Below are 26,075 nucleotides of genomic sequence, written 5' to 3' on the forward strand. Positions count from 1 at the left end.
GTACTGTGCTGCTGCCAAGCTCTGTGAAGGGACAGGGGTTCTTGGAAATGGCTTCTGCATGCAAATCAAGGTGGGGAAGACCCCCATCCTCTGTGTAACACATGGATTTGATTCAGCCCTAAGAGCAATCTTGAGTCAAGTTGCTGGCTGTTGTCTTTTGTGCTCCCTCCCCTAAGTTACAGTGGTCTTTCATGGAAGCCTGAGACGGCATGTAATTTGTGTCTCTGGGAATATTTATGAAAATTCACGTTTATGTAACATTCCTTAGCTTTTCCGTAGTCCTGGGGGCTAACCTAATGAATAGGTCCCTAGCTGCTGAATGATTTTGTCAATAGGGAGCATATATTCCTCTGTAACACAGGCAGAGAATACCAGGAGCATAGACTTTGCTCTGGTGTCAGGAACAGGAGAACAGCCACAGGTCCATACCCATTCATGAGGACAGTTGATGCCTGACTCCCAGTTCTGTCCTTCCAGTTATTCCCTGTGCTGAGTATTATTAGTTCCGAAGGCTGCCGTAACAAACTACCATACACTGGCTGGCTTGAAACAATAGAAATGTATTCTCCCACAGTTCTGGAGGCTTAGAAGTCGAAATCAAGATGTCAACAGGGCCCTGCTCCCTCTGAAGGCTCGTCTAGCTCCTGCTGGTTGCTGGGCAGTCTTGGCATTCCTTCCTCAGCTTGTAGCTGCATCACCCCAGTGTCGGCCTCCACTTGCACATTGCCTTCTCCCTGTGTTTCTCTGTGTCTGTGTCCGAGTTTCCCTCTCCTTTCTCTTCTAAAGGTATCAGTCATTGGATTTAGGGCTCACCCTAATGCAGTATGACCTCATCTTAATTAATTACATCTTCAAAGACCTTGTTTCCAAACAGTGTCACATTCGGAGATTTCAGGTGGATATGAAATGTGGGGGGACACTACCCAGCTCACTGCACGGAGCACCCCAATTTAGATTTCCCACACCTTTCAGCATTCTGATTTACTCTTTGGGTGACCTTCATGCTTTTGTCTTGTGGCTCATTTTTCCTCCTTTGTGTATGTGTTCTTTTTTTTTTTTTTTGCGGTACGTGGGCCTCTCACTGTTGTGGCCTCTCCCGTTGCGGAGCACAGGCTCTGGACGCACAGGCTCAGCGGCCACGGCTCACGGGCCCCGCTGCTCCGCGGCATGTGGGATCTTCCCGGACCGGGGCACGAACCTGTGTCCCCTGCATCGGCAGGCGGACTCTCAACCACTGCACCACCAGGGAAGCCCTGGGTATGTGTTCTTCTTTGCTGAACTTGACCATATGCTTCTGACAGTAAAGCTTCATACATTTTACTTCTCCAAACACCCAAAGTCTCAGTAACCCCAGCTCTAGACCTATTGGGGCAGCCTGTCCCATTGCCCTCATGTGTATATACATGCTCATCTAATCAGTTCCCTAGTATTTAGTTTGGAAGATTTCTTTACTTGGTCCATGGCTTACTACAAGGCTAGGCATGTGATCAGTTCATAATAATTGCTTGTTGACTAGAAGCAAAATACTTCTTTTAGGGAGCAGGCAGAAGAATTTAAACTGCTATGTTCTTTAAAACAAAGCAAAACACACACTTCTGAACAAAACGCATTGTATAATCAAGTACGTGACACTAAGTTCCCAGTCGCTGTGGAATAGTCTTGGCTGGTTTTGCTCTTTCCAGTTTTCTTCTTTCCAGCTTTGGGAGCAGGTTTCTTTTATTCTAGTCACAGCTCAGTACGGTTGGCCAACTTTCTCTTTTTCTCCCAGGTTCAACTATTTCATCCAAAATTTCCATTTTTGATCCTTCTTTCAAAAAGTCTGTTTAGGGCTTCCCTGGTGGCGCAGTGGTTGAGAGTCCGCCTGCCGATGCAGGGGACACGGGTTCATGCCCCGGTCCGCGAAGATCCCACATGCCGCGGAGCGGCTGGGCCCGTGAGCCGTGGCCGCTGAGCCTGCGCGTCCGGAGCCTGTGCTCCGCAACGGGAGAGGCCACAACAGTGAGAGGCCCGCGTACCGCAAAAAAAAAAAAAGTCCGTGCAGTTTGGGCCTATAAATAATTTCCACATTGTGCTCTCTATTTTCCAACATGGATAGAAATAATGATAACAAAAGTAATGACAAAACCCCTTAATTTTATAATGTGCAGTTCTAAATGATGTGTACATTTAATAAGCCACAGATTTCTAATTTTTAACCTTGTCCTTATGATGTGGTTGGTGGTGACATTGATTTCATTTTGATTGGGTACAATGGTGGGCTTTGGGGAGGACCCAGCACTCCTTGTGGGGAGGAGGGAATGTGGCAGGAGTGGTGGAAAAAGCAGAGGAAAAGGGACGTCCTCCAGCAGAAGCCCTTATGTCACCGCGGAGATACTTTCAGGGCTTCCTTCTTCCTTCAGGAGTGCCCATGTTGTTTCCTGACGGACCACGTGATTCAAAACTACAAGTGTGTTGGCAGCATAAAAGTCTGAATGATAACCATGATGGGCCAAGAGATTCCATGCTTGGTATGTCAGTACTAGAGGTGGTTCAAATGCGGGTCAACCAGGTTAGGAAAGCTCTATTCATATCTGTCTCCCTTTGTTTGGAAATACTTTATAATGCCTCATTTCTAGATGCAGTTTTGTAGTAAAAAATCTCAGTACCAAGTTACATAAGTAATTGCATTTGGCTGTTATAATAATTATTATTACGAGTTGATTTATGCCAACCAGCATAACTCCTGAGGGACCAGTTAGTTACACAACATCTGTAGCAAGCAGGCACCTGGATCTCTTGCCTTAAGTTATTTCATGTACTTTTGCTAACTTTTTTTTGGCTGAAACTCTCAGGTCACTGCACCCTAGTCCCAGGCAGCAAAGCTCTTCTTTAGAAGCAGGACTGCCAAATATCTCTTCATATGTGCACCTATTTCATGTGTATTCCATCTCCACTCCTTCCTGAAGAATGACAGTCCCCCTCTCACCCTTTGAACCAATATATAGGACTTAGGTCAAGTTGAAGGGCTCTACCTCATCCATGTCGGTTTCTTCTTCAACCTCTAGAGTAGTAATAACTCCTATGGGTTTAGCGTGAAGGTCTCAGGCAGCCTGCTGAGTGCTCAACGTTACTAACTCGTGCCATTCTCATAGTGGTCTCTGTAACAGGGCCCCTGGGTCAGACCCAACCTGCTGTCTGGTTTTGTATGGCCACAGGCTGGGAATAGGTTCCATATTTTTAAATGGTTGGAAGAAAAAAAGAAAAGATGATATTTTGTGCCATATGAGGAGTACATGAAATTCAGATTTCCGTGTTTTATTGGAACACATCACGCCATTTGTTTACATCTTGTCTGAGGTTGCTTTCACGCTACACCTGAGGGGAGTAGTTGAGATAGCGACCTTGAGGCCTGCAAAGTGAAAAATATTTACTGTCTTACCCCTTATAGAGAAATTTTGCAGATCCCTACTTTAGGTGGCTGGTTGCATTATTATCCCCATCTTACAGATGAAGAAATGTAAGCTGAGAGTTTTAAGTTTGTCTGTAGCCATTTGTCCACATGGTGAACTTGAGATTAAACATGTTGGATATCAAAGTCCCTGTTGGAGCTTCTCTGGAGCAGCAGAGGCAGTCAGAGAATTCCAAGAACAAGTATTTGTGAGGGAGCTTCTCAGCCCTCCAGTATCCTCTAACAGAGTTCTTAGAGTGTGACTTCCTTCTGTGCACGTGTGTGTGTATGTGGGCATGCCTGTGTGTATGATTAAAGCATAAGAGAGAGCTATAGCAGGAGGAGGATGAATTAAATAAATTTTTTAAAAAACCCCTGCTTTAGAAGCAGAGGAGATGCGGTACCAGTAACATCTAGGAGGCTGCTGCTTGTCATTTCAGTAAAAGAGGGATGGAGGGATTATCCCTGCTGTTGATGATGATAGTAACAGTTGTTGCTGAATGATAATAATCACTTCCAACTAGAAGAGAGCAGTCGTTAAGAGAGCAGTTCTCTGTGGCTGGCTTATTTGATCATATCCCAAGAGTTATAGTTCGGTAAACGAGTGAGTGAGTAATGCTTTGCCCTTTCGGGGCTGTCGTTTTGCACATGCGCAGAAAGAGTGTGTGCTCCTGGGCTGTTTCATCGCGGAGCGCCGCTCATCAGCATCCCTGCGAGTGCTGCTGCCCAACGGAGAGGTGGGGTGTGGTCCTCAGCTCTCACTCTAAAAGCCCTGGAAGGAGCTGCGAGGGACAGTGTTCATTTGGTTGGGAATAAAAAGGTGTCAGTTGTTCTGAACGGGCCAGGAACCCCTGACGCCTACTTGGAGTCCTTTGGAATGTAAGCCTTTTATTTGTGGGGTGTCAGGGATCATTTCTGCAACCAAACCCTTTGAAATATTTCTCCAGAGTCTGAAAGAGTCTGACAATTGGTCACATTTTTTTTTTTTTTGGCCCAATAGAGTCCCAGAGGAGGGAGTCGTAAGAGAGACATATTCCAGGTGTGGGTATTGCCCTAACATCTGCCTGCCAGAGCCATGGGCTCTGTGCCTTAACTACTGTTTGAAGGAGTTTGTGAAGGTTTTTCATAGCTGTCAACCAGAATGTGTATGAGAAAGATCATGAGTTTATGTGTATATTCCCAAAGTTACGTATTTGTTTTTCTATTGTTCTTTACGGTGATTGGAGAAAGACCACTGCATTTTAAGGAAAGCTGCTAAGGGATGTTTCACTGGCAAAAACAAACACACAAAAAAATGAGATTTGTTCTTACAAACGTTTGAGGATGGTTGTCGATTAAAAATAGAAAGTCATTTTTTTTTCATTTTCACCAGGGAGCCTGCTCACCTAATCGTTTCTTATCCCCATCTCCATTTCTGGGCAAGGTTTCAAAGTGGAGATGAGGAAGTCTGTTTCTGCTTTATAAACGGCTATTCCTCTCCCCGTGTTCTCAATGTTAACACACCACCCAAATGATAATACCCTGAGATCTGCTGATGCAAAAAGGGGCCCCTAAGCTGCCCAGTGGTGACACTTGGCCTCCCCAGCCCTCGTCTGGCAGGTAGAGAGGGCTGTGGGAGAGGAGCCCTGCCGTTTTCAGTGCAAATAACATGCTCCTGGCATTTTAAAGTGGAGTTTTGCATTTTTTCCCTTCTCTGCTCCTCAGCGGTGTTCTCATTGTTAGCACTTACATGCATGGCTGAGTAACGCTTTTTCAGCTGTTGACTTAAGTACAATTCAGTCTTCTCCATCTCTTCCCTCCCATTTCCAACCTCCCGTTTCCTTCTCTTCTTCTAGTAGGAGTGTTTACCTAAATGTGAACTTTTGTTTGTTGGGATATTGTGCCGTGTGCATGTACCAAGAGCCCACTGGATCTGTCCGAACACCTCTGGGGAGGTCGACGAGAACCCCGGTGCTGTACCCTCTTCCAAAGCAGGAAACAGAGAAGTTAAGTGTCTTGCTCAAGGTCACTGTCTGAAGTCCCTTTTGAAGTTTGGGCACTCATACCCTGGGGGATTTGGGGTTCCCACCTCTCCGTGTGCTTCTATCACTGATGCCAAAGCCTTAGTACTACAGGAGAAATGAACTATGGTGTTGCCTCCCCGTGGGGTGACCATGCTGCCCAATCTAGTAAAGCCACATAGTGGCTCTTCATGATGACACCGTCAGGGAAGGGCCCTGAGCAGAGTGTGGGCTTTATTGCCTGCGTGTTACCTCCGTGCCAGGTGTTTCCTGCTCTGCAGATAGCTCCTTCATCGGACATTTCCAACTCTGATTCTGCGCCAAATATTTGGCACAGGGAAGAGGCATCCTTTGCTTCCTTCCTCTTTCCCTGTAGCTTAAGAATGAAAAGCATGGAAGCTGGAATGGTAGAGACATTGAGCTGCTGGGAGAAGGGGTAGGCTCATCTCCAAAAGAGGATTTCGACCTTAGACTCATACCGGGGAGCACATGCCGGCTGTCACCTGGAGCCTGGGAAAGCTCCTTTTCCAGAATTTACACAGCTTGTGTTTTGACCCCAAAGCATTGCCAACACACATGGGGGGGTTGTTTAATGATTAAAATTTTTAAATAGTTGTATTTCTCCCCTTGTTTAATTTTCTAGAAGGTAGTAAAGAGAATTTCACTTACATTTGTGGCTTTGGTTGCGTGGAGATGAGAAAAAGGGAATGGGTGGGGGTGGTCTTCCCTCATCCCTTAAATCCTTTATTCTCCTCCATAGCATTTATGACCTTCAACATCCTATATATTTTGCTTATTTATTTTGATTTTATACCTGTTTACCCCACTAGAATGTGTCCTCCCTGAAGACAGAATTACTTATATTTATATCTAAACCTGGGCCTGATACCTAGTAGGTACTCAAAATTTTTGTTGATTGAATTAATTAATCCTTCCACTAGATGTAGCTATTCGAACCAACTCCAGAGTCCCTGAATTTGTTCCAGATGTTGAAGGGCAGAGGCTGAATTGTAGGACCTGAGATTTTCAAAATATAAATCCTAGAAAGTGCTATAGTGATTCAGATGGTAGACCTTCTAGACTAGTATTTTGATGGGATGAATGTTACGGCAACGCCTGGCTGTTCGCCTTGACATCTGCCTCAGAGGTTGGACATCATCATTCATTCATTCAGCCAGACAGGCAGAGAGTCGATCTTTTATCAATAATTAGCTCTGGGGATAGAAAGCTGAACAAGATATATAGCCTCATTCCCTCATAAATCTTGTCATCTATAACTAGATCAACATTTTGGGGGGAAATTATTTATCTTTTCAGCCTCTTCCAACCCTGTGAAGAAGCATTCCTTAGTGTCAGTGATGCTGGATCAATATGAGACAACAGTAGGGGTATATATGATGGTGGAAGAAAATGGGTAGAAAATTTCAGACTTGAAAAGTGCTGCCTCCTGATTTTTCTGCTACCTGCTCGCATCCCTTCTCTGATAAGGGGTCTATTGGTGAGCATATCATTAGTACCTTGTATTAGTTTCTTCCATGATCACATCCTAGCAAATGGCAAGATGCTTAGTGACTTTTTTCTGTATGGCTTAGCAATAGCATATACGAAAAGAATTCTAGCTGTTGGTCTTTTGTAGATTCAGAGTGAGTCAACATTGAGATGAGGCTGTTGAGGGTGAGCAACAGTTATGTCCAAAGCGAGGCCGGGGATGGTCCCCTCACCCGAGCAGCTCTGGCAACCCCTGGAGCCCTGTGCTTGAGGAAACACAGAGGAGGGAAGAATACACCCAGGGTGAGGGCACTCAAAACTGTTTCATATGAGGAACAGTTAAAAGAACTGAAGATGTTTATTTTAGAGAAGACTCAGAAAAACCGTAAGCTCTGTCTTCAAATGGTGGAAGGGCTCTCCATGTGGGAGAAGCATTAGATCATCCTGGAGCCTCAGGTCTTGGAACAAGGATGGCTGGGTGATAGGACTTCCTACAGTCAGGGTATTCAAAGGTGGCCGCCTGGGGAGCCACCTCTGAGCCTCACTGCTTGATCCCTTAGGAGGAAGGGAAGTCCTAATTTGTATCCTATCCGATGAGCCCAGATTCCTATTGAAGCCAGCCTAGGGCATGGCGAGCAGATATGCTGACCAGGTAGAAGAGAAAATGACAGCTCTCATTTGGGTCTGCTTCTGTGATCCTCCTTTCCTCTGTTTGCCTTCGGTCAGATGATTTTATTCCCCCAAATTCAAATATTCAGAGTCTCTATTAAAATATATATATTTAATAATATATGAAATAGTTAACAATACATGGAATAAAAATACATGCATTTAATGATATATATAATATACATTATTATTATATATAATACATATATTATATACATGATAGAATTGCTTGTATTGTAATGTGGGAACAACCTGAATGATGATTAAAAAAGAATAGTTGAGTAAATTCTAATGTATTATATGAACCATTATGCAGTCATTATGGACAATGAGTTAGATCTGTATCTACTGCCCTAGATGAATGGGCAGGCTAGAGAGTTAAATGAGAAAAGCAAGAGAAACATATTCCATACATAGTATGATCTTGTTTTATGAGAATAAATTATATTTTAAACATTACGTATGTAATCATGTTGGCATATAGTTTGTGTGAGGATGGCAAAAGTGGGGACGCATAGAGATGAAGTGGTTGTTAACAGTAGTTGGAGCGTTTTGGGTGGGGTGGGGACCTGAGGGACAGAAGGGGCAGGAATAGAGACAAAGTGAAGGAAAGTGAGAGGGGACAGCTCATCCATCTGTCTATCAATATCCATCTATCTACCTATCATCTATCTATTATTGTCTATCTAGCTTCATTGTTTGTACTTAAACAAGTCTTAATTTTGAGGACTTTAATAAAAGAAAGAAGAAAGAAAGAAAGGAAGGAAGGAAGGAAGAAAGAAAGAAGAAAATGTCTTTCACTTTTATGCTATTTTCTTTTTTTTTTACTCTGTTGCTCTTATAAAAACTGTCTCAACGTTTCTATTAAGGACACTCCAGAGGTTTTATAATAAAAAAAAAAACTATTAGTTTTCATTCTTTTGAGATGATGGTTTAAACAGTTGAAAGAAATCTGGGGAATGTATAAAGATAAAATATTTTGAATCAAAATTGAGTTTCTAGATATCGTGAAAGATGAATGACTTAAGAATCATTTGTATTTTTCTTCATTGTTTCTTTGCTGTATAAGAGGTATCCATTTTCTCCTAGTGCTCCAGAAAAATGTTCCCTTTCTTAAATCTAGGGAACACAGGGTCAGGTTAGGAGCACCCAACTCAGTTAAGAAATTTGCTAGTTTCTGGTGGGGAAGTGGAGCATTGAGTGGAGGGTTCTGACATGTGTGTGTGTGTGTGTGTGTGTGTGTGTGTGTGTGTGTGTGTGTGTTTTTTTTTTTTTTTGCGGTACGCGGGCCTCCCACTGCTGTGGCCTCTCCCGTTGCGGAGCACAGGCTCCGGACGCGCAGGCTCAGCGGCCATGGCCCACGGGTCCAGCCGCTCTGCAGCATGTGGGATCTTCCCGGACCGGGGCACGAACCCTTGTCCCCTGCATCGGCAGGCGGACTCTCAACCACTGCGCCACCAGGGAAGCCCCTGTATGGGTATTTTTCATCAGTTTTTCTCTGCTGAAATATCCAGTAAGATGCTGCTATGTTTTTCTGGGATTTGAATACTTTCTTTCAAACTATTTTAGATAATTGTTTTCCATATTAAATTATCCTCATTATACATTCATTTTTGATGCCAGTAGTTCTTTCTACATAAAGGATTTGTCTACATCCAGAATAGCCCCAGATGTTGTAGAATTGGCTGGTGATTTAACCCCTGCTGATTATGAAAGAAGATTTGAGACAGAATAGGGTGCTGTTTCATATTCACATTTGGATGTAGTCTCAGAGCTGATCCCAAGCAGCATACTGATACAGAGACAGATAATGAGTGGGTGTGTCAGATCGATAGAAATAATACTACTAACCATTCGTATTTCTTTGATTTTAAGATGCTCGTTTTATATACTAACTGAAATCTGAATGCATCTTACTGCACTTGTGTGCATTTATTAGGTTAATATTGCAAGTCAACAGTGGTCTTATAATTAAAAGAAATCCTATAGAATCCCCTTGGCTGGCTATTGAGTTCTGGAAGTTTTAATGCAATTAGAACATTCCAGAATCAATGAACCTCAACCAGAATTTCAGCGTTCATAATGCTATCCTGATTTAGACAAAGCAGGAAGTTATAAAAGTGTTTCTTTTCATGCAAGCAACTGCCTCATTGATAGATAACACTAAAATGATCCTAAAATTATACGAAGTAGGATCGGTGCATGGCGATTCCATTTTTAAAATCCTGATTTTAGGTCAACGGCACCGTCACTTTGGGAAAACTAGTCAAGTGCAGTGACATTTTTCCACCTCACAGGCTAGAAAAATATTTCACTAGGCCAAAAACCTGAGTGGTACTTACGAACAGTTTATCTGTCAGAAGAGAGTGGGAAGAATGGAAGAGAAAATGTTATTTGAATTTGAAGGAAAGAGCCATGACATGGGAAGGAAAGAGCCATGACATGGGAAGCCGTGCTGACTGACTAGATTGCCTGTATCCTGAGTTTGCTTTAGGTGTCTTGTCAAGCATTTCCATTGAGTTTTGTTGTCACTGTTGCTTCGTTTTCTTGGGCATAATATCTGTTCTTTCAGAAAATCCCCCTGCCCCTCCCCCCAGGCTAGGCTGGAGGGCTTCGTGGCTGACTCTCCTGTGTGTGTTTGAGTCCATGGTCTTTTGCTGCTTTTCTCATGCTTTTTCTTTATGACGTTTCAGCTCATCCACCATACACCATGTGCTTTAGAGTGAAATTCTACCCACACGAACCCTTGAAGATTAAAGAAGAGCTCACCAGGTATTTTTTTGTTTGTTTGTATGTTTAACGTGCCCCTTGAAACAGCCAGGGCCTCTGAGTTTTACTCTTGTCTAGAGCGGAGTGTCTCCACCAAGCAGGCGCTCAGCTCAGCATTTGGCTTGGAATGTTTCTCTTACATTTAATTGTCTTGGGACTTTTCAAACCGTTGTCATTGGGAGTGTAATTAACTGCACAAAAAAGCAGTGGGTTTAAGGAGGAGGTGCTCTCTGAAAACACCTGACAGGGGGATGCTAAAAATAAATAGAAGATGACTGCGTTTAGGATATGGGCAAATTCATAGCTAGTGCAGCCCCTGGGACCTGTCTTTTGGATCTAAGCTTTTCTGAAGGGAAAAGATCCCTTGACAGAATGATGAACTGTTTCGTCATCCCACATTCCGCTTGCTAAATGACCAACCGCGGAGCCGGCTTCCCTCTCCTTGTAGACTCTTCTCAGCCCAACTCTCTGCATTTTCTGGTTCTCGGGCCAGGGCCACGTGCAAATAGTCCACCTTCTGGGTGTTTGGCTTCCGTGAACAGCCTTGGCCAATGCCACTGAGCAGGGTCCCGAGAGGGCCAACTTGGTGGATGGAGAAGAGCCCATGTGTGCTTAGCTCTTAATGAGCCCCTGATCTGGTGACCGAAAAAAGTCATTGTGTCTAGTCATCTCTTAGCATAATCTGCGTGGGTCCGAAGGCAGCAGAGAAGCCAAGGCAGTTGACTCTGATCATCATGTTTAGAGTCACGTGCTGGGTTCTAGGGTACTGTGCTCTCTCGTTATCCACGAGGGTCTGGTAAAGCTCCACCATGGTGACACAAGGTGATGTTGGAAGGGAGCCATTCTCTGTTAGTAATTTGTGCACAGCTGTTGGCGGAGGTTTGTGCTTGGGGGCGGGGCAGGGTATGCGTGGGAAAGGAGATGATGGACATTGTAAGTAGTGGTTGGTGTTTTGCAATCTGGCCTGCTTTTAAATTAAGGTAAAATTCACGTAACATAAATTTTTTTTCACCGTTTCAAAGTGTACAATTCTGGAGCATTACGTACATTCACACTGTAAGGCAACCATCACCATTATCTAGTTCCAGAACATTTCTTATCACCCCAAAAAGAAAGCCTGTACCCATTAGCAGTCACTACCCACTCTCCCATCCCCCAGACCCTGGAAACCACTCATCTACTTTCTATCTCTATGGATTTACCCGTTTTGGACATTTCATATAAATGGAATCAAAGGGTATGTGGCTTCGGCCTGCTTTGGGCTTGAAAAATTTATTCATTTATTTGTTAAGTACTTCCTCAGTTCCTGCTGTCTGCAAGGGCTATATGAACCACCTAAATAAATAAATAAAGATATTTGTCCTACCCTCTGGGTGCTAACACTGTAATTAGGAAGATCAAATCAGATACTAATGCCAGGCATTATTTCATCAGGGGCCAATATAGCTCACTTTTGTCACTTGTTTTCTTTAAGACCCTGACCAGAGGATAAAAATTGAATATGTGTCACAATATAAATTAAGGATGGGTCATTTGTTGGTGATGTTGAGAAAAGTCCCATTTGAAAGTAAAAGGGTACAAAGTTTTAGTTAAATCCCTCTCAATTAAATTTGCTAGCACTTCCCTGCATTTGTCTGAATAACTAAGGTATGAATTGTGCGACATTGCAAACATTTTTATGTCTCCAAAGGAAATTAAGACAATACAGGTAGAAATGGGTTTTTCTGAGTCAACACAGTCCTTAGAATTCAAAAGGGATCTACAAACTGTGGAATGACTCAGGTACTTATGATTTAAACCCTATCTTGAAAGAATTTAGTTTTTATTGTTTGATGTTATTTTATCATAAGATTAATCTAAAATTTAAGAATTTAATAAATGAGAAGCTAAGATCACATTCATGACCAGGCTAAGGGGTAAAGAAACATTGAGAAAAAAGCAGTTTTAAAAGAGCAAAACAACAAAAATACTCACCAAAAAGGATATTTTTTTAATCCTTCTTTTATCTCTCCGTTTACACAGTCACCTTACAATCCTTTAGATTTCTGAGGCATTTGTAAATGCGATATACAATTGAATGTAATAAAAGCATGTTGGTTTTAAATTTTTTAGTAAGAACCGCCTTTAAATTCATGTTAGATAGAGAAGCTTGTCACTAATGGGGGCATAATAATGTATGCCCCAGATCCTCCTGTGTTTTTGTTGCTTAATTCTTTCATGCAGGGAGGGATGAGACTGAAGGAAAATGCATTATTATTATTATTTTGGTGGCTATTATATTAAAAAATGAGTATCTGAACCTGAAGCCATTTGCAAGGCTCAGTGGATTATGTGGAATCCGTAATAATCCATGATTATCTCTAGAGTTCACTAATGTGATCAAGGACCCAAACTCAGCTGTTGTGAAAGCGGATTTTCTTTTCTCAGGAAGCTTTTGTCAAACTCAATTTCTGAGTTATGGGATCAGAACCCAAACGTCTCATTCGTCAGTAAATATTTATTTGAAACGATTTTCCACTACTAAACTCACCAAAACGTGGACAGGAATGCTTTTTGTTCAATGCATACCTGCAGCACGTAGAAAAGAAACTTGATGGCATTTAGCCAGGTAGTTTACATTTTTTAAGAAAGGAAAGATTTCATCATCTCAAGTATTTGTGTGACCTTGGTATTGTGAATGATCTAGGGCCATGGTCCTCAAAGTCACATCCCTGGATTAACAGCAACAGCATCACTTGGGAACTTGGCCCCTGCCCCAGACCTGGGATGGGGCCCTGCAATCTGTATTTTCACAAGCCCTCCAGGTAATTTTAAAGCACGTCAAATTTTAAGAACCATTACTCTAAGGCAATTGGATTTTCAAAAGTATTACTCTAAGGCAATTGGATTTTCAAAAGTATTAGTTTCTTTAGGCAGATATTAGAGTGTACAATTCAGTGGGTTTCGTATGTTCTTAAAGTTGTGCCACCATCACCGTGATCTCCTTCCAGAACATTTTCATCACTGCAGTAGGAAACCTAGTATGCAAGCAGTCTCTCCCCATTCCCCATTCTCCCCAGCCCCTGGCAGCTACTAAGCTATGTTTTTGTCTCTGTAGGTTTGTCTATTCTGAAATTGTATACAAATGGAATCATATAATATGTGGCCTTTTATATCTGACTTTTCACTTAGCTTAATCTTTTCAAGGTTCTTCCATGTTGTAGCATGCATCAGTAGGTACTTCCTTCCTTTTATGGCTGAATAATATTCCATTGTATGGATAGACCACTTTCTTTTATCCTTTCATCAGTTGATGGGCATTTGTTTTAGCTATTATGAAGAATGCTGCTATGAGCATTCATATACACATTTTTGTGAGGACCTAGATTCTGATTTAATTGGGTCTAGGGTAGGGTCCATGTTGGTATTGTTTAAAAGCTTCCCCAGGTGATTCTAACATGCAGTCCCTCTGAGAACCTCTGGTTTAGAACCTTATTACTCAAGTGTGGTCCATGGGCCTGCAGCTCAGCTTTACTGGGGCGCTTATTAGAAATATGGACTCTTGAGCCCCACCCAGACCTACTGAACCAGAATCCACATTCTAACAGCATCTCTGGGTAATTCACGAGCTCACTAAAGTGTGAGAGACACCAGTTTAGGGAGATACTCTGGGTCCTTGATGGCCAGTGTAATACTGTTCCCTTGACAAAATGTACACTAACTCCAGATAAGAAATTTATTAGGGACTACCTTTATGTCCTGCACACAATTCCATACAAAGTTGGGGACAGAGAGTGTCATTTGGACCTCCATTGTGTGTCCAGTGCCTAGCACTGTCATAGCATAAAGCGGGTGTGAGATAAAGATTCATCAAGTGGAACCACCAGGGAGCCACTGAACCCTTCAGTGCATCTGTGTGTCCGGGGATGGCGAGCTCCAGCACTCGGGGAGGCGGGCGGGTGCTGCCAGCCCCTGAGTGATCTGAGTACCTCAGTTACGCTCTCTGAGCGGGGTTGTGCATGAGGCTGCTCACAGGCTGAGTAAAGATCAGATTATTTGAGCCCTGGAGGTAGTGACTGGAACCGATTGGGTGGTACTCCCCACCTGGCCTCAAGAACCTGGAAAGAAGAAAAAAAGGTTGGTCTCTGCGACTTAAACTTCAAAATAAACAGAAAGAATCTTCACACACCTATAAAGTTAGTCAGAAACAATAGACCCCAGGCCTGAGCCTTCAATGAAAGAATCAGTCAGGCAAAGACATAGGAGGAGATCTGAAGAGGGCGTGATCAGCGTAGAGGAACAGAGGGGACAGTGACAAGATGAGCCTGAGCCAGGGGTGGTAAACTGACACCGCCCCCCCCGCCCCCGCCCCGCCATCCCCAGCTGAATCAGGCCCAGGCGTATTTTTCGTTTGACACTCCAGTGTTTTCAAAAACAGAGTTTGCTGCAACATTTAAAATTCAAAGGATTTCACTTCTAAACCCGTCGCCGTGACGCTGGAGCTGCACAGCGGCTGACCCCTTCGCGGGAGCCAGCACCCTCTGTTCTGCTTCCCGACCCCCTCACCCCAGCCTGTTTCACTCAGTAACAGGTTTGTCTGGCCCTGAGGCCATCTGTTTGCCATCCCTGGAGAAGCGGAGAGGACACTAAACAAATGACCGTTTGTGCTGTGAATAAGTTGGCTTTCTGGCCTCGTAACCAAGTCTTTTTGAGATTGATTAACATGAGTCTGTCTGTGCCCCGGACTAGTCTCTGTAGACTGAGTCCGATTCCTGAGTCCTCATTCCACAGAGAGCTCGGGCAGCCTGTAGCTGAGGTGCTGGTGGTGGTAACAGTGGCTGTGGTTGTCCTTGTGTGGGACTTTCTGCCAGGGACGGTGGCTGCTGGGCCCTGTGGCTCTCCTCCATCCTTCCTGTATCTCTTTGGAAAGGGCCAGCCACACAGCTCTGGAAGCTGCCTCAGACACTTCAGGTTTTCTGAACTCTGAGGGCTCCTCCCAGTTTTCCTCTGCTTGCCCTCTGAGGGGCTTGGGTAGGGCTCTGGTGACCCAGGTGCATGAAGCATGAGCAATCCTTCCACTTCTTCCAGGCCTCAGCCAAAACTTAGGGCGACTCTTTCTCCTTTTGCATTGCAGGTATCTTTTGTACCTGCAAATTAAAAGAGATATTTTCCACGGTCGACTGCTCTGCTCCTTTTCAGATGCTGCCTACCTGGGTGCCTGTATCGTCCAAGGTAAGTGTGGCCACGGCTGCCCATCCCCACCATTGTACTGGACAGTAGAGCTTTGGCTGTTCAGAGACTCCCTCCTCTCCAGCCTCTGCCCATCCAGCCCGTGTCATGGTTTGAGGCCAGGCAGGGCTGGGTACTTAGCAATGGACCCCCGCCTCCCCTTCCCTCCCAAGCCTCTGGGGTCCTGGTGGAAGGCTGGGCCGCAGTGGTCACAGGGGCCTCTGCAAGAACGGAGGTCCTCAAGGCCCCGAGATAGAGCTCAGACTCTCTGTTTCAAAGGAGCTGGAATGCTTGACTTTATAAGAAGCTTTGAAGGGATATGGGGTGTTCTGTGCTCTGAGCTCCAACCACCAGGTGTGGTGCGTGGTGGGTATATTGAGCGGGGAATCTATGTCCAGGAAGGTAGGTGTCAAAGGGGTGTCCTTTCAAACCTTTGAAGTGAAATATCAAAGCATTTATACATATGTATTCACATGAGTAGTATGTGTATATACGTGCACTGTATCTAATGCTTCAGCCTTTCTAGTCACGCAGTATGGTGAGGAGAGCATCAGGCTCACAGCCTGTCATTCTACAGTTTGAACCTGAATTCCCATTTCCTGGTTATTTCACCATAGATAAATGACTTAAACTCTTTAAGCTTCGGTGTCTTCATATATTGAATGAGGTGGTCATACTTGTGTGACAATTTCATGAGACTTATTCTCAGGGTTGAACAAGCCCCAGAGGGTGGGGCATTGGGAAGCAGTAAGCATATAGGACCCAGGGTAAGCTTCTGGATGTTTCGACCTGTAAGAAAAAAGTGTTTTAGAGAAGGCTGTCTCCAGAGCCCAAGGCAGAGCATCGTCATGGGGACGGGCCCAGGACCCAAGTGAAGAACGACTCAGATGTTCTGTTCCCCTGGGTCAGCTGGGAGGCAGCTGGCAGCAGGGCCTGCTTGGAGGGACTCAGGTGTTCCAGCCATTTGTAGCATGGATGCTGATGACATGTTTATGAGAGAAGGGGAGGATGGAGAGGGGAACTAGGAGAAGAGAGGAAGGATGGAGGGGAGAAGGAAGGAAGCAGGTGAGGACAACGGGAGAGAGAGAGAGAGGTTACCAAGTGAGCATGTCACCCTTATAAAGGATCTGAAATAATGAAGGAGCTTATGATGGGGTCATAAGCGGATCATGACAATCGTCTGTCTGATCACAATTCCAACCTTCGTTCACAGCTTAAGGGAGACACCCATCATTCTCCTGGGGGTTTCACTGTCGCTCACCACTGTCCCCATGGGATGCTCTGTGCTGTGAAATCGTTCCTAGGACCCTGTTTCCAGGTGTGTGTGCTCTCTGAGAATTCTGAAGTCTATCTGTGTTGCTTTTCCCCATCCTCTGGGAGCGACCTAGTGCCACTCAGCAGATTTTAGCACTGGTGTTGAAAACCCTTGGAGATACTCAAGTTTAAAGTTAGAATGACAGTGATAGCCTGATGGGAAATAGTCCTTCCATCTGCCCCAAGGTGGAGTGTGTGCTTCTGAAAGCTGCCTCTCTTATATAGAGCTAAGGAATGTTCAAACCCCAAAGTTCTTCTTCCCTGTGAAGACTGCACGTTCCTAGTTAGGGTGCACTGTCTTCCATGAGGGAAAAGCAAATCGATACTAATCCAAGCAACAGACTGGCGTATGAGGATTTCAGGACGCATTTAGGCATTAGTGAATCGTGGTCAGTTGTCCAAGGACAAGCTCAATATGGATCTGTAATGGGAAAACTCTCCATCCTGTTTTATGTTTGAAATAAAGCCACAAAGCCTCCATCCAGATGATCAGGGCCCTATTAATCCCTCGTTGCTATTATCACTGACCATACTCACAGATGCTGTCGAGAGAGTAGAGTTGGAAGTGAACTGACAGACCTCAAGAAAACCTTTCAGCTCTAAAACGCAGCAGTGTCCATGGACCATTTGTAGCAAATCCAGTAAAAGCTGGATTCGTCAAGTTCTCTGATGCTCGGGGTGGTATTACAGCAGCTCTAGAGATCATTACAAATGCAGATAAACATCTGCTTTGTCAGAACTGCTTATGCTTACAGAGAGCGATAGGGAATGTGAAGTAAATGATTAGAAAGCGGAGGACATGTGACTTTTTACTGGCCTCTTGTTTGCTAACACTCTTTGAAGGAGCATGTTTTAAGCTTCAGAATATTCTGAGTGTATAAAACAGGCAGCCACCCAGAGTTTTGCCACCGTACACACTGAATACAATGAGCATATTCAATACACGCTTTGCATTGTCTTCATAATACCAATTGCAAAACAAACACACGAAGGCCTAGGAATCTATTTATGTTCTTTCTTGATACAAATATCTTTCCTGTTCCTTCTACAAAACAGCAATATGGCAGGATTACCGTTCTTATCTCCTCTGCCTGGTGTGTCCAATCCCTGTGGGTCTGTGGCTCCGTCTTGATATTCAGAACTCCGTTCAGATGTCACTTCCTCTGAGAAGTCTTCCTGGACTACTAAAGTAGCCTCTCTCTGCACATCATTCTTTCTCATGCCCCTGTTCCGTTGTCTTTTTTTTCCTTTTCTTTGCGGTACACGGGCCTCTCACTGTTGTGGCCTCTCCCGTTGCGGAGCACAGGCTCCGGACGCCCGGGCTCAGCGGCCGTGGCTCACGGGCCTAGCCGCTCCACGGCATGTGGGATCTTCCCGGACCGGGTCACGAACCCATGTCCCCTGCATCGGCAGGCGGACTCTCAACCACTGCGCCACCAGGGAAGCCCTGTTCTGTTGTCTTTTAAGCACTTATATTTGAAATTATCTTGTTGAGTTGTTTGGGGGCTTATTATGCATTGCCCCTTATGTAGGATCTAAATTCCATGGAAGTGGAACTCTGGGGGCCTTTTTCACTGTAGTACCCCCATGTCTGGCACACAGTAAGTTCTCCACTAAATATGTTAAGTGAACTAGGGCACTTGCCTAAATCGCACCAATGTATGCTTTATTTCTATACTTGGGAAAGAGTCGTTGTTTCCCTACCTCAGCCATGTATTTGTCATGTGTTCTCTCAACATTTATTGAAGAGCTCCTAGGTGGCAGGCCACTGCAATGTGAAGTCCCTGTGGGGGGAAGGGGACAGACAAGTAAACAGGAAGCTGTGATGATGTGTTAATGTCTAAACAGAGGGACACACAGGGTCCCTGCTCTGACCCCAGGAGGGCCCCCCACTCAGCAAGGGTAGTCAGGGAATGTTCCCAAAGGAGTTGACCCTGGGGCTGTCATGTCCTGTATCTCAAGTTCTTTTGGAGTGAGTCCTCTCCAAACCAGGGGAAATGCCATTGTCGTGCTTGCCCTTTGTACTTACCATCACCTGATCACACGCATCCTTTTGCTTCAACTCTTTGGATTTTGCTGACAATTAAATTCTCTTTAATTTTAATTTAATGTCATCTTAATTTAAATTCTCGCAAGCCATCCCATGTACTGTATGTTATTTGTTGTAACTTTACCCTCATCGTCACATGTGGGAGAGAGAACCACAGGCTCCTTACCCAACTCCTCTATGGAAAACAAAATTTGAAGTTAGAAGTCCTTAATCATTTATAAACGGCCTTTTGCTTCAGGTAAAGTCAGAGTTAAAGACAAGCTTTAAGGAACAAGAAAGCTGGGCGTGTGATGGGGGAAACGGCGACATTTACCTTGTCAGCAACCCTGTGCAGTTTCCATGGCATTTCTTCTCTAGTTCGCTGGCATTTGCCAGGCTACTTATTTGCTATGTTTAGCAGCCCAAGGCCATTGTACTTCACAAGTTTTCCTGGAAAGAGAAATGCCCACCCAAAACAAGACAAGCACAAACACCACCACCCATCAACTGTGCAAGGTGACATTGCATTGGACATGGCCTAGTTTAATATCAGTGGTCCATGCCCTGCAGAAAAGCAGGCACTGGGTTATACTGTCCCCTAAATTTTGGGGTCCATAGCCAGCTCACAGGGGCATGTGTATGTGTGTGTGTTTGCGTGTATGTGTAGGTGTGTTATGTGTGTTTCTTTTGAAACTTAGATTGAGTTAATCATCAGTTCGTGGCTCACTTTTCATCACTGGTCCCATCTATTGATTGATTGATTTCCCTTTTCTCATTATTCTCCATTTCTGTTCCTAAAGGCAGCAACTGGGTTCATGTATATCTTTGACTTGGAATACATCCTTATAAAATGATTAGTGTTGTCTTGTGTGTATATACTCTTAAGTTTCATAAATTAAATGGGGCTATAGAACACATTTAATCCTTCCTTTATATGCTCAGAACACTGAGGAATCTATTCACATTTCTGGGTCTACATCTATTTTGTTGCTTTTAATTGCTACAGAGTATCCAGTAGGGTGCATTGCCCATGTGCTATTTACTGCTCCCAGCAATAATGAACACCCGAGTTGCCCCATATTTTTTTTCACACCTAGAGTTTTTTAGAATATACACCCAGAAATGGATTGCTGGGTAATAATATTAGGCTAAATACTCCCAGCTTGCTCTCTAGAAGAGCTACGTGCACCAAGAATCTTCGGACGTGTACAAGTACTTCTATTTCTTCATGTCCCTGCCAACACAGAATCATCTGGCTTCCTAAACTTTTTGTTAATCTCATAGGTGTAAAGTGACATCTTCTAGTTTGGGTTTGCACGGCTCTCATTACTGATGAGTTTGGGCAGCTCTCCATACATGAGGCCTTTGGGTTTCCCCTTCTATGAATTGGCTGTTGATATTCCTTGACCATTTTCCTATTGGAATTCCTGCCCATGTACTTATAGATTTGTAGGGGTTCTTTCTTTATTCTAGATATTAGCCTTTGTCAGATTTAGATTTTGCAAATATGTTATTTCAACTTATCTATTATTTTGACTATGTCCTTTAATGAACAGAAATATTTTTATTTTGATATGATCAAATTAATCAGTTTCCCCTCTATGGCTGATGGCATTTTGGGTCTTATTTGGGTCTTCCTCCTGTGGTATATATTTTAAGTTGTTTTCAGAACTCTGTAATTTGAGCTCTATTAAGAAGCTTTAAAGAGCTTTGCTTTCCTCCCAGTTTTATCCTTTTACAGTCATTACAGATTCAACAACGAAGAGACAGTAGATACAAATTACTGAGTTGGATGTGATTTTGCAGATGTGCTTAAGGCATATTGATTTCTATCTACTTCAAAGTCATGTTGGTGATCAAGTTTCTCAGTACCATTTTCCCACCATCTTTAATCTACTTTCCTGGGCCATTTCTGCCTGAGATACTTGCCCCTTCTGGCTCATTTTCCTTAGCAAGCTTGTGGAATCAGGACAAAGTATTCCCACTGCAAGAGCATCACCTTTGCTGCTTCAGGCTCTGCTCGATGCATATCCTAGGTCCATCTTCTCATAGACCCTCTGGGTGCTCAGAGATGTGCAGGCATTTCTTTTTACCCTTAAAGACCCTCTGGACGTACCCTATATTAGAACCTGGCAACAACTTTAATCTGGGATGCTCAACCGTACTTTGATACACACTCTTTAATTTGGAGAGCAGTCCATTTATTTTAATGTACAATCCTCTTGGGTACCTTTATGTTGTGATATTTCATTGATTGAGCCACACCTGCACAAATCTCAGAGCTAGCAGCTCCAGCCAGGGAATTCCTCGACTCAGAAAATTAACTGTGAAAGGAAACTTGAGGAACACCCAGTGGTTTCCAGCTAGAGGTGGTAGCACCTCCTATTGTGGGGAGCATTTGGAAACATTGGGAGGCATTTTTGGTGGTCATAATATCTGGATGTGCCACCAGCATTTAGTACCTGAAGGGTAGGAGTGCTAAATGTCTTACCATGCCTTGGAAGGTCTGAAACAACAAAGAATTGTTTATTTGCCCAAATGCCAATAGTGCCTCTTTGAGAAACAATGATTTAAACTCCTTTATTGTGTAGATGAAGAAAATGAGACCCAGAGAGTTCGGCAAGTGCCCAAGCACACACAACTAAATCTGAACTAGAATATGACCTTCTAGACACTCAGGCTGTGGTCTTTCCATGGATACAAACACATTTCGTTGGGTGAGCTTGTTCCATGATCTTCTTTTGGGTGGTGGGAGCCATTCTTTGTACACCCTGCTCTTGTTTTTTGTTTTAACATCTTTATTGGAGTATAATTGCTTTACAATGTTGTGTTAGTTTCTCCTGTATAACAAAGTGAATCAGCTATACGTACACATATATCCCCATATCCCCTCCCTCTTGCATCTCCCTCCCACCCTCCCTATCCCACCCCTCTAGGTGGTCACAAAGCACCAAGCTGTGCTATGCAGCTGCTTCCCACTAGCTATCTATTTACATTTGGTAGTGTATATATGTCCGTGATACTCTCTCACTTCGTCCCAGCTTACCCTTCCCCCTCCCCGTGTCCTCAAGTCCATTCTCTACATCTGCGTCTTTATTCTTGTCCTGCCTCTAGACTCTTCAGAACTCTTTTTTTTTTTTTAACTTCCATATATATGTGTTAGCATACGGTATTTGTTTTTCTTCTTCTGACTTACATTCTGTATGACAGACTCGAGGTCCATCCACCTCACTAAAAATAACTCAATTTTGTTTCTTTTTATAGCTCAGTAATATTCCATTGTATATATGTGCCACATCTTCTTTATCCATTCATCTGTCGATGGACCCTTAGGTTGCTTCCATCTCCTGGCTATTGTAAACAGAGCTGCAATGAACATTTTGGTACATGACTCTTTTTGAATTACGGTTTTCTCGGGGTTTATGCCCAGTAGTGTGATTGCTGGGTCGTACGGTAGTTCTATTTTTAGTTTTTTAAGGAATCTCCATACTGTTCTCCATAGTGTCTGTATCAATTTACATTCCCAAAACAGTGCAAGAGGGTTCCCTTTCTCCACACCCTCTCCAGCATTTACTGTGTGTAGATTTTTTGATGATCGCCATTCTGACCAGTGTGAGGTGACACCTCGTTGTAGTTTTGATTTGCATTTCTCTAATGATTAGTGATATTGAGCATCCTTTCATGTGTTTGTTGGCAATCTGTATATCTTCTTTGGAGAAATGTCTAATTAAGTCTTTTGCCCATTTTTGGATTGGTTTGTTTGCTTTTTAGATATTGAGTTTCATGAGCTGCTTGTATATTAGGAGATTAATCCTTTGTCAGTTGCTTTGTTTGCAAATATTTTCTCCCATTCTGAGGGTTGTCTTTTGGTCTTGTTTATGGTTTCCTTTGCTGTGCAAAAACTTTTTAGTTTCATTAGGTCCCATTTGTTTATTTTTATTTCCATTTCTGTAGGAGGTGGGTCAAGAAGGATCTTGCTGTGATTTATGTCAAAGAGCCTTCTGCCTATGTTTTCCTCTAAGAGTTTTTTTTTAATTAAATTTTATTTATTTTTTTATACAGCAGGTTCTTATTAGTCATCAATTTTATACACATCAGTGTATACCTCTAAGATTTTATAGTGTCTGGCCTTACATTTAGCTCTTTAATCCATTTTGAGCTTATTTTTGTGTATGCTGTTAGGAAGTGTTCTAATTTCATTCTTTTACATGAAGCTGTCCAGTTTTCCCAGCACCACTTATTGAAGAGGCTGTTTTTTCTCCATTGTATATTCTTGTCTCCTTTGTCAGAGATAAGGTGACCATATGTGCTTAGGTTTATCTCTGGGCTTTCTATCCTGTTCCGTTGATCTATATTTCTGTTTTTGTACCAGTACCATACTTTCTTGATTACTGTAGCTTTGTAGTATAGCCTGTATTCAGGGAGTCTGATTCCTCAGCTCCAATTTTTCCCCTCAAGATTGCTTTGGCTATTTGGGATCTTTTGTGTTTCCATACAAATTGTGAAAAAATTTTTTATAGTTCTGTGAAAAATGCCAGTGGTAGTTTGATAAGGATTGCACTGAATCTGCAGATTGCTTTGGGTAGTATAGTCATTTTCACAATGTTGATTCTTCCAATCCAAGAACATGGTCTATCTCTCCATCTGTTTGTATCATCTTTAATTTCTTTCATCAGTGTCTTATAGTTTTCTGCATACAGCTCTTTTGTCTCCTTAGGTAGGTTTATTCCTAGATATTTTATTCTTTTTGTTGCAATGGTAAATGGGAGTGTTTCCTTAATTTCTCTTTCAGATTTTTCATCATTAATGTATAGGAATGCAAGAGATTTCTGTGCATTAATTTTGTATCCTGCTACTTTACCAAATTCATTGATTAGCTCTATTCGTTTTCTGGTAGCATCTTTAGGATTCTCTATGTATAGTCTCATGTCATCTGCAAACAGTGACGGTTTTATGTCTTCTTTTCTGATTTGTATTCCTTTTATTTGTTTTCTTCTCTGATTGCTGTGACTAAAACTTCCAAAACAATGTTGAATAATAGTGGTGAGAGTGAGCAACCTTGTCTTGTTCCTGATCTTAGTGGAAATGGTCTCAGTTTCACCATTGAGAATGATGTTTGCTGTGGGTTTATCACATATGGCCTTTATTATGTTGAGGTAAGTTCCCTCTGTGCCTACTCTCTGGAGAGTTTTTATCATAAATAGGTGTTGAATTCTGTCGATAGCTTTTCCTGCATGTATTGAGATTATCATATGGTTTTTATCCTTCAACTTCTTAATATGGTGTATCACATTGATTGATTTGTGTATATTGAAGAATCCTTGCATTCATGGGATAAACCCCACTTGATCATGGTGTATGGTCCTTTTAATTTGCTGTTGGATTCTGTTTGCTAGTATTTTGTTGAGGATTTTTGCATCTGTGTTCATCAGTGATATTGGCCTGGAGTTTTCTTTCTTTGTGACATCTTTGTCTGGTTTTGGTATCAGGGTGATGGTGGCCTCATAGAATGAGTTTGGGAGTGTTCCTCCCTCTGCTATATTTTGGAAGAGTTAGAGAAGGATAGGTGTTAGCTCTTCTCTAAATATCTGATAGAATTAGCCTGTGAAGCTATCTGGTCCTGGGCTTTTGTCTGTTGGAAGATTTTTAATCACAGTCTCAATTTCAGTGCTTGTGATTGGTCTCTTTATATTTCTTCCTGGTTCAGTCTCAGAAAGTTGTGCTTTTCAAAGGATTTGTCCATTTCTTACAGGTTGTCCACTTTATTGGCTTGTAGTAATGTCTCATGATCCTTTGTAGTTCTGCAGTATCAGTTGTCACTTCTCCTTTTTCATTTCTAATTCTGTTTATTTGAGTCTTCTCCCTTTTTTTCTTGATGAGTCTGGCTGATGATTTATCAATTTTGCTTATCTTCTCAAAGAACCAGCTTTTAGTTTTATTGATCTTTGCTATTGTTTCCTTCATTTCTTTTTCATTTATTTCTGATCTGATCTTTATGATTTCTTTCCTTCTGCTCACTTTGGGGCATTTTTGGTTCTTCTTTCTGTAATTGCTTTATGTGTAAGGCTAGGTTGTTTATTTGAGATGTTTCTTGAGGTAGGATTGTATTGGTATAAACTTCCCTCTTAGAACTGCTTTTGCTGCATCCCATAGGTTTTGGGCCATCGTGTTTTCATTGGCATTTGTTTCTAGGTATTTTTTCATTTCCTCTTTGACTTCTTCAGTGATTTCTTGGTTATTTAGTAGTGTATTGCTTACCCTCCATGTGTTTGTATTTTTTACAGTTTTTTTTCCTGTAATTGATATCTAGTCTCATAGTGTTGTGGTTGGAAAAGATACTTGTTACGATTTCAATTTTCTTAAATTTACCAAGGCTTGATTTGTGACCCAAGATATGATCTATCCTGGAGAATGTTCCATCAGCACTTGAGAAGAAAGTGTATTCTGTTGTTTTTGGATGGAATGTCCTATAAATATCAAGTAAGTCCATCTTGTTTAATGTATCATTTAAAGCCTGTGTTTCCTTATTTATTTTCATTTTGGATGATCTGTTCATTGGTGAAAGTGGGGTGTTAAAGTCCCCTACTATGATTGTGTTATTGTCTGTTTCCCCTTTTATGGCTGTTAGCATTTGCCTTATGTATTGATGTGCTCCTATGTTGAGTGCATAAATATTTACAATTGTTATATCTTCTTCTTGGATTGATCCCTTGACCATTATGTAGTGTCCTTCTTTGTCTCTTGTAATAGTCTTTATTTTAAAGTCTATTTTGTCTAATATGAGAATTGCTACTCCAGCTTTCTTTTGATTTCCGTTTGCATCGAATATCCATTTCCATCCCCTCACTTTCAGTCTTTATGTGTCCCTAGGTCTGAAGTGGGTCTCTTGTAGACAGCATATATATGGGTCTTGTTTTTGTATCCATTCAGACAGACATAGGTCTTTTGGTTGGAACATTTAATCCATTTATATTTAAGGTAATTATCAATATGTATGTTCCTATTACCATTTTCTTAATTGTTTTTGGTTTGTTATTGTAGGTCTTTTCCTTCTCTTGTAGGTCTTTCCTTCTCTTCTTCTAGAGAAGTTCCTTTAGCATTTGTTGTAAAGCTGGTTTGGTGGTGCTGAATTCTCTTAGCTTTTTCTTGTCTTTAAAGGTTTTAATTTCTC

The 26,075-nt window shown here is 42.5% G+C and overlaps 1 protein-coding gene across 4 annotated transcripts in view; it reads left to right on the forward strand.

The window, feature by feature from the left end:
* The window catches only part of FRMD3 (FERM domain containing 3), a 315,701-nt gene that overhangs the window by 192,465 nt on the left and 97,161 nt on the right, over positions 1–26,075 (forward strand). For all 4 annotated transcript variants that reach the window (XM_004285376.4, XM_004285377.3, XM_033415860.2 and 1 more), the window contains exons 4-5: positions 10,278–10,356; positions 15,467–15,564. In XM_004285376.4, coding sequence (XP_004285424.1) covers positions 10,278–10,356; positions 15,467–15,564 — 177 coding nt within the window. The remainder of the gene's footprint in view (positions 1–10,277; positions 10,357–15,466; positions 15,565–26,075) is intronic.

Source organism: Orcinus orca, chromosome 6, assembly GCF_937001465.1.
Source record: "Orcinus orca chromosome 6, mOrcOrc1.1, whole genome shotgun sequence".
NCBI classification, from domain to species: Eukaryota; Metazoa; Chordata; class Mammalia; order Artiodactyla; family Delphinidae; genus Orcinus; species Orcinus orca.